Source organism: Bombus huntii, chromosome 9 (assembly GCF_024542735.1).
Source record: "Bombus huntii isolate Logan2020A chromosome 9, iyBomHunt1.1, whole genome shotgun sequence".
Lineage (NCBI taxonomy): Eukaryota > Metazoa > Arthropoda > Insecta > Hymenoptera > Apidae > Bombus > Bombus huntii.
This window is the reverse complement of record NC_066246.1, coordinates 2,755,176-2,764,012: the sequence shown is the minus strand read 5'-3', so window position 1 is coordinate 2,764,012 and position 8,837 is coordinate 2,755,176. Positions and strand designations below refer to the sequence as shown.

The 8,837-nt window shown below is 33.5% G+C and overlaps 4 protein-coding genes across 5 annotated transcripts in view; 2 read left to right on the top strand and 2 right to left on the bottom strand.

The window, feature by feature from the left end:
• Window positions 1-92: 92 nt before the first annotated feature.
• On the bottom strand, window positions 93-1,226 carry LOC126869203 (COMM domain-containing protein 10). The gene is made up of 3 exons (XM_050625438.1): window positions 1,088-1,226; window positions 508-871; window positions 93-414 (listed from the first exon to the last, which is right to left on the bottom strand). Exons 1-3 carry the CDS (start codon window positions 1,114-1,116, stop codon window positions 214-216), a joined length of 594 nt encoding a protein of 197 aa, XP_050481395.1. The 5' UTR covers window positions 1,117-1,226; the 3' UTR covers window positions 93-213.
• Window positions 1,227-1,473: 247 nt separating this feature from the next.
• On the top strand, window positions 1,474-2,865 carry LOC126869201 (probable methylthioribulose-1-phosphate dehydratase). Of its 2 annotated transcripts, XM_050625436.1 has the most exons (6): window positions 1,474-1,619; window positions 1,714-1,808; window positions 1,882-2,150; window positions 2,254-2,455; window positions 2,539-2,648; window positions 2,721-2,865. In XM_050625436.1, the coding sequence occupies exons 1-5, from the start codon at window positions 1,587-1,589 to the stop codon at window positions 2,642-2,644; spliced, it is 705 nt and encodes a 234-aa protein (XP_050481393.1). In that variant the 5' UTR covers window positions 1,474-1,586; the 3' UTR covers window positions 2,645-2,648; window positions 2,721-2,865. The 2 variants fall into 2 exon arrangements, with proteins under 2 accessions (XP_050481393.1, XP_050481392.1); XM_050625435.1 differs by having other exon boundaries at window positions 2,539-2,729.
• On the bottom strand, window positions 2,647-5,198 carry LOC126869193 (CWF19-like protein 1). The gene is made up of 2 exons (XM_050625419.1): window positions 3,219-5,198; window positions 2,647-3,127 (listed from the first exon to the last, which is right to left on the bottom strand). The coding sequence occupies exons 1-2, from the start codon at window positions 4,500-4,502 to the stop codon at window positions 2,828-2,830; spliced, it is 1,584 nt and encodes a 527-aa protein (XP_050481376.1). The 5' UTR covers window positions 4,503-5,198; the 3' UTR covers window positions 2,647-2,827.
• A 1,598-nt stretch (window positions 5,199-6,796) lies between these two features.
• LOC126869190 (single-minded homolog 2) overlaps window positions 6,797-8,837 on the top strand; it is a 31,095-nt gene continuing 29,054 nt past the window's right edge. Inside the window, exon 1 of the mRNA XM_050625417.1 lies at window positions 6,797-7,752. Coding sequence (XP_050481374.1) covers window positions 7,737-7,752 — 16 coding nt within the window. The 5' untranslated portion in view covers window positions 6,797-7,736. The remainder of the gene's footprint in view (window positions 7,753-8,837) is intronic.

Here is an 8,837-nt window from a genome sequence, read left to right as displayed (position 1 = left end):
ATGAGTAAAATTTGTTCTTTTCAAATCTAAGTATATCGTAAAATCAAAATTAGCTTGTAAAACAAATGTATTAATAAATAAAGATGTAATGATAAACGTAAAAAGTTAGAAAATATATTTTATATAATATAAACCTTTTTTACAATAACTATATATGTATATATATATATAATGTGTGTGTGTGAGCGTAGTAGCAGTAGTAGTAACTAAATACTATTTAAAAGCGTCCAATTGTGACTGTATTTTCTCTAGATTATGATACAGATCTATGAGTTCTTTCTTATCGAATTCCACTGTTAATTTTGATTCCTCTTCTCCTGTCAAATTCAACTGCAATAATGACATTGGCCGCGCGTCTTTTTTAATAGAGGAAGATGCAGCTTGAATATTTAAACACCAATCAATGTCTTTAACCTAAAACAGAATAAATTAGTATAAAATGCATGTTCTTATTTCCTACATCCATCCATGTAGGTACTACTGATGGTCATTATCATTGTGACATACCTGAACAGGAAATATAGACATCTGTCTAAAATGATCGATTATTCCTTTACTATATGTAATCCATGCATTTAAAAATATCTGAATTTTCTCATCATCCGTTTTAAAAGTGTCCTTCAAAGTGTTTTCCATCAATTGTGGTTTTACAATATTGCAAGTAGCTTGTTTGTAAATTAATATTATCGCATCTAAAAGGCAAGTTAGATCATCCTTATTCAAATCCAAGGAAACCAATAGTTTTTCCTCTTCTTCTTCACTGAATATTTTTGTATCAATAGCAGACTGAAGCGTCTGACAAATACGATTAATTAGTAAGCGGAATTTACTGTTGTCTACCTGATTTGCTATTTTTAAACCTCGTTCGAGCCTAAAACAAATAATGCCGATTTAGATGAAACAACTGAAATATAAGATTACTATACTACGAATCTAAAATTTGCTGTGAGTGTCGTTTATCGAACAAAAAAAAAGAAAAATGTTTGATAAACGACACTCACAGCAAATTTTAGATTTTTCTTTTTTTTAAGATAATTCATTAGTTACAATGAACCGATTTAATAAGAAATAAAGATTTAAATACTACCGCGGTGTCACTGTGATCCATGAAGCCATGATACTTGACACATTTATAGGTTATGCGACTAACTTGAGAATAAAAAGTTGAAGGAATCAATGAACATGATTTGACATTACATCTTTAGTATTAATTTAGTTAATCAGCGCTGAAATTTTCAAAAATAGCAGTTAGTTGTGTGCTGTATTCTTATATCACGAATTATGCATATATTTAGGTGAGTATATTAGTACTGAAACTGTGCACTTGATAATTTTAACATTAATTAAGATTTCCACTATATCGTATTTGTACTATGAATATGATTTATACAGATATATACTGCAGTCAAAGTAACTAGGTCTAAGACTAACTAGATCTAGGAAAAAATAATTTAAGGTCTATCAAAAGTTTATTACCCACACATTAATGCACGTGCGCATACCGTGATCACTGGATCAAAGTACATAGATAAGATTATGAGTGTGTAGAAAACAACACGGTAGTTTGAAATTTTTCAGAATAATTAATGATGTCCTCAGATTATACCGAATACGACAAGGTACTACTTAAAATAATTATTTTTTAAAAATAATTATTCAGATAGATATTATAACTTCAATATGTATAAGTTTAATACTTTTATTATTTTACAGGAACATCCACGAATTTTAATTCCTGAACTATGTAAACAATTTTATGATCTAGGATGGGTAACTGGTACTGGTGGAGGAATATCTATTAAACACAAGTAAATAATATTGTCTTCTTATATTATATATTAAAGTTAATATGTTAATATAAAATAATAATTATATTTATAGAGACAAAATTTATATTGCCCCATCCGGTGTTCAGAAAGAACGCATTTGTCCGGATGAAATGTTTGTACAAGATATTAGTGGAAATGATTTAGAACTGCCACCAGTAGAGAAAAAGTTGAAGAAATCTCAATGCACTCCGTTATTTATGTGTGCATATATAAGAAGAAATGCTGGAGCTGTAATTCATACCCATTCAAAATTTGCTGTAATGGTGACATTACATTGGCCTGGGAAAGAATTTCGTGTTACCCATCTTGAGATGATAAAGGGTATAAAATGATAATTATATTATTACATGTATTTGTAATTATAATATATATGTATATACTCTTTCGTTTATTTATGAAAATATATCGATATTATATAATGTAGGCATAAGGAATCAAAAATTGGGAAAAGCATATCGTTACGACGAAGAATTAGTGGTACCCATAATAGAAAATACTCCGTTTGAAGAGGACTTAAAAGATGAATTGGAAAAAACTATCATTGCCTATCCAGAAACTTGTGCTGTATTAGTAAGAAGACATGGTGTTTATGTTTGGGGAGATACATGGCAACAAGCAAAAACTATGTGTGTATTAATTTAATACTAATATTATTAATGCGTTAAATATATCTTTTGTTTTCATCTATTATATGTCTTTCTCTATTTAGGACGGAATGTTATGATTACCTATTTGACATAGCTCTACAAATGAAACTAAGTGGATTAGATCCAGCTGCAGTTCCAAAAGATTATGTACATAATAATAAGGAATAAAATTGTAAATTAATAACAATATTTTTATTCATTACTTTTACAGGATAATAAATTAATATCTTTATATATTTTTCAGAAACCATGATATACAGATATATATATATATATATATATCTATATATATCTATATATATATATATATATGCCTACTATAGTATTAATATCTTAAACTTTTGTACATCTTTAAGTATCCAAATCAAATGGTTGAAAATCTCTTCTAATTCGTTTTGCTAACTCAATTTCTTCCTCTTGACCCAATTGACAATCTTTCCAATCAACTCGATCATCAAGATCTAATATTCTGTCTGATGCTAATACCTCCCTACCAAACTGAAGTGGAAAGTCTTTCTTTATCCTATGATATAACTTTTGTCTATCTGGCAACTCTGCATAAAAATATAGAACACCTGGTTGTACAATTTGCTGTAAATCAGTGTGTGGAGGTAATTCCAATATTTTAAAATTATTACATTGTGCCATCTCCTAAAACAAAAGTATTATTAATATCTACTAATCATAGCATATAATATCTACATTTTTACAACATCTAAGCAATCATAATAAAAGTGCTTACCTCAAATGCTTCTTTCAGAGCTGCTGCTTGATTTTTATGAATAGGTACAGCTTGTAATTGACAATGAGATGTTTTGAAGTTACGTTCAAAGAAAACAGGTACTTTGTCCAAAGTTGCATAATAATTGGTTATAGCGTCTTTATATTGTTCAATTTCATCTTTTACTTCTTTTGGTAGAATAGAAAGACTTTGATGATGTGTTATTGGTAGAATTAAGAGATGATTCTCAACCAATCCACCTCTAGCAAGTGCAACATATACCTCTATCCCAACTGATATTACTAAATGCTTAGAAACTTCAGGACTGGATAAGCAAAACCAGCACTTTGTTTGATCAAATTCTCGTTTTACTTTTTTATTAATGCCACCGTAAGATTTGGATCTTTTAGTAGTTTCTTGAGATTCCATATCATAAAAATATTGTGTACGCTTTGGTTGTTCTGATTTTTGTAGAGATGGTTCACTTAATAGCATTGATTTGGGATATGGAATATTTGTTTCATCTGTAGTTTTCATAATTAGCTCGGATAAACGCGTCCGGTCAACAGGAGTCAGATTCAATGCATATAACCATTTCCTTTTTTGACTGTTCACTACAGGAGCAAGTGCTATAAATCTCGTTGCAATTTCAGTATTTCCTTCTTGTAGACTTTGATTCCTATACGGAGGTCTTTCGTAATATACGCCTTCTAACGCTGATACATGATATCTTGGTTTTACTTGGGCAGTCAACCATGCAATTAATTTTGAACCCTGATATTTCAAGTTTGGTTTATTAGGATCTAAATTTGTAATATAAGCAGGCCAGGGTGAAGTCATTAATATATCAATTCCACGAAAACTAGGTTGACCTTTTAAACAAGCTTGCTTAATTGACATTACATCATTTTCATTGAAGCAAGTAGGTTTTGTTTTCAACGAGTTATTTTCTGTACCGCTGATATAAGCTATTTTAAGTCCAGAACTAGCAGTATATAATCCACGTTTTCCAAGATAAGTAAGATTTTGACAAATTTCACAACCATCAACATCTGGATAATTATCTAAATCAACTTCCTCGTTAGCGCCAATAATATAAGTTGGAACTGGTATACTTTTCATGCCACTTTTATAGTCTTCAAGCTCCGCGTTGTCTTCGCCAAAAAAATTTCCCACGCATAACAAAAAGTCGAAAGGTCCGCTTTTCTTATTGATAGCATCAATTTTGTTGAATAAAAATTTAAAATGTCCTTCTACATCTCCACACAGTAATACCTTTTGCTTTTCAGTCATGTTTAATAACATAACCTAAATTTCAGTAAGTAAATATATACACAATAAATATTGGTTAGAAATAGTATTAAAAATTCATGAATTTAACAATTAAAATAGCTTTCTATTACTATTATTATTATTTCAACATTTTCAATTGTATAAAACTAACACTTTCCATGACTAATGTTTTACCGCGTTTTTAACGGAAATAATTAAATAACTGCATACCAAACATCTCAATTTGTTACTATAAGATTACTAGTTCAATGTAGTAAATTAAAGTCCCTATTATAATATTCTGATACTATATGATAGTACCAGACTAAGTGAAAATAAACATCGTGTTTTATCCACTTGGAAAAAGATAGAGATCCTTTTATATTTCCTATAATTAAGAGAGATACTAGAAAGCATAACTATTTAAATTATCACATTTATATGTTAATAAATAATTGCCTATGGTAGTAGAGTCGGTAGTGATGGAAATGATAAAGATGGTAAAGGACATTAAAGAAATCGTTCATTCTTTGCAAAGTACATACTTTTCTACAGTCGATATATCCACTTACATTGTTTACACTGATTTGATGCCAAACTACATCGTAAAACAATATCGTTGATACGTACATAATGTCATTCAGTAATACTTGTTGATATTTCCCAAACAATATTAAATATAGAAACAGACAATTACGTTACAAATTTGTCTTTTTAGATCATTATTTAACGTATACATCACTTACATCACTTACTTGTACATAAGAACACAAAATATAAAATCATAAAAATTTTCTGCGTACTTATAAATTAACCTTTATTCTATATTTTAAAACGATAGTTATCTATAAAAGATCGAGGTTCTAACACCAAGATTAAGTCAAGTAAGAGAAAGTTTCCAACATTCAGTTACTAGGTAGATATGTACATACTTTGTTGTGAGTTTTCGTGCGATAGCATAGTAGTTTTAGGACTACACTTGTTACGAATAGACCACCTTGTATCCTCAACATCTGGAAACGATTTCCACGTCGTAAAATTCTATTGCCTACCTGCTAACCGTGCGCAACTTTGCATTTATCAAAAATATGACCGTAAAGAAAATTTCCAAGGACGGTATTTCTAATTTAAAGCAAACAATTTCAATCTTGACGGATGCACAAAGAATCGAATGATAATCTTATATAACCTAAAAATCTCTTGTGGCAAATAATTAACTTTAAGTCATAAAATTATTATCTTTAGAAAAATTTATGCAAAGATCTTTGATGGCCTCTGGAATTTATTTAAAATATGTTTGACCGCGAACAATAGAGAGAAACCGGAAGAATTTATATGGAGAACAGCGGAAACTTACCCCTGCGCTCGCTGGTAGCGAAAAGAAGTGTAAATAAATACACACTTTTATACAAACCAGCGAACACAGCCGCACTTATATATATATATATAAGACATTCGTATAACCTAGCCAGTTGCTGCGGCGAACAGGAATAATAAAAAGAGAAACACAAGAGGAAAGGACCGTTGACAAAGAGAGGCGGCAACGGAAGCAACGCTGGAGACATATTATACATATGAAACAGAACGAGAAGAAGCGAACGGATACGGTTGGTATGTACGTCTGTGCTAGTAAAATTATGGTGGGGATAGTTACTTACATAGAGTCGACACTAGGCGTGGCATGTGGTACCACCCAACCGACCAATCAGAACGGGAGGCGTTATCTAGACGTATAACAATGCTTGGTGTAATACATAGTTCAGTGGTTCTCAACCACCCTCTATTCAACTTTCTGACTGCAAAACGCCGATACAATCCGTAAAAATCTCATATTTTTCAATGTGAACGTACGATCGATCGAATAAAAGCTAGAAATATAATTATTCACGATTAATACCAATCATTTCCGAATAGAAATCTACGCGAACAACGTCGTATAATTGTTGCGTTATCCCGATGAAAGCCTTTATCAGGTCACGATGGGATGAAACTGGGGCTTAAGTACCGCCTACGTTAGAAATCATTGCCACAAGCGCAACTCGTGAGGTTATGCGGCTGCGTTGGTACGACGAAAGCTTTTGCAGAATCCAGAACGATAGAGGGAGTCGGAGAAACAAAGAGAAAGAGAGAGAGAGAGAGACGACGAGAGTGAGACGAAAAGAGGGATAGAAAGGGAGGCGCGAACAGAGAGAGAAAGATGGAAGAAAGGGTAGCAAGTTGGAGGAACGCTGGTCCACGGTACGGTGGGGAGTCCAGCGTGCACCGTGCATCCAGTTGTATACCTAAATGCGTACGGCACTGTTTTAATAGTACACACGCGTAGTCACGGCCCAATGAATTGATCCCGCGAGGTGCATCCCCCGGATAAAAAAGATGTCGCGCCATCTTTGAGGGCACTCCCGCTTCCAGAGGGCTAGCGCGCGCATTTTCGATCGTCGACCGTCAGCCAGCACATACCTTTTTCTCAAAGGGAGCGCGCGTGTTTAAAACAAGTTTCGACTTAAAAGAGAAATGAAGAAATTTCTAAATTATCATTTTAAACCGTTTATTAAAATTGCCACTGAATTAAATTAGGACCAAATACGTTAAGAACGATGAAAAGATACCTAGAATTTAATTACTGATAAAATCATAACTTAAACATATCGAAATATATAACATGTAATGTTCCAACTATTAAATATTTATAGTTCTCGCGTTATTCCAACACGTAAGTGCTATACACGATGGCCGTTATTTGAGATCGATTAATACATATGTAACAAGTATCGTTAAAGAGTGACACGTCCTCGATGCATTACAATCGGAAGCCAGGGTTTATAGTTGCGTTCATCGAAGTTCCGTCGGATGATGTGCGTGAGAGCAAGTGAAAAGTAATTTTTCTCAAGACTTAAGAATCGAACGAACCTGATACGAGGAACGTTAAGTGCGTAAGACTGTGAAATATCTATCCATTTTGTAACAGTATACGTGGAAAAATATTTTTACCAACATTTTATAAGAACTTTGCTCTTGAACGTTCGTAAGATGGGACGGTTAACAATGGTGTAAAGTAACGATTGAAAGCAACGATGTAATCGGTAGAATTAGTTGATACGTAAAGAGATTAACAATAATATTCGATGGAATTCCGCGAACGACCGAAGTGCGTCAAGTGCCGACGGCTTGATCAAAGTGTTCGCTCTTTGAGACGTCCCCGCTGCCAAAATCACTTTCGCACCGAGGGTGACTAATTGACTCTTTCCCCGGTGAAACACCGGTGAGAGTATGGGTTTATTCGAAGGTAAGTAAAATTGTCGGATTTACTACACCGTCGTATTTGATTTGATAAATAATCGTAAGGTAAGTACGAGATATAATTTATAAATATCGTAGAAGAGAGAAATATGTATGTTTGTTTGCAACTTGCAATACTTTGGAATCGAACGAAATCCAGATTTAAACGCGAGTTCGATACGGAAATCAAAATTTTCAAATTGAAAGTCAAATTCGAGGTTTCTCAAGTTCGATCTGAAAATTCAAACGATTTTACAAGATCTCAAATTTTTTCCCCCGATGGATCTGGCCGTACAAACGATTCTCTTCCGATACTTTGATAAGCATCTCTCAGAGGACGAACGTGCGAAAAAGGTTTGGGGAATTGGCGAAAAGGCAGTAGCAAAAATCAAATCGTAAAATAACAGTCGCGTCGATTGTTTCCGATCTTGATCAAAACGTAACGATTTACACGCGTACAGGTGTAATTTGACTCCGTAGTTCGGATGCTGGCAAATTGTTCGTCTATATCCGTCGAACGTATCCCAATACATATTACGTTACGGTACCCGCATGTCTCACGAGAGATTCAAAAATCAATATTACACCCCTTTCTCGATAACTTCCTTGAGAAACTAGGATTTCCATAATCGTCGATCCATCGTGACAAAAGCGACCGTCGTCGAAGCATCTTTCTATATCGGTCCAATGTATTTCCATTTTCTCGAACGAGACGTTCATCGTATTATATAATAATTCTAAACGTATCTAATTAAATTATGACGAGACTATTTACTGTTACCGTTATTACGGCGCTTTATCGTCTAAAAAGTGGGGAAAATCGGACTAGCGTTGTTTTCGTTACGAATTGCATAATTCTTCTATTCCAAGTAGAAATTGCACGAATTAAAAACCCTTGGAGCAGTTTCACCGTGCTTGTTCTCTATCGATGAATCGAGAACGCGATACGCACGCGATAAATTAACGCGTAACAGGCGCGCGTGTCAGTTTTCACGCTTGTTCGACGTTCGTTCTAATCACTTAAGTGCCTCGTTTCGAAAACATTTGCCGGAGGAAAGGGAAAGGGGTGGAAATCGAGTTCTCGAAGATACC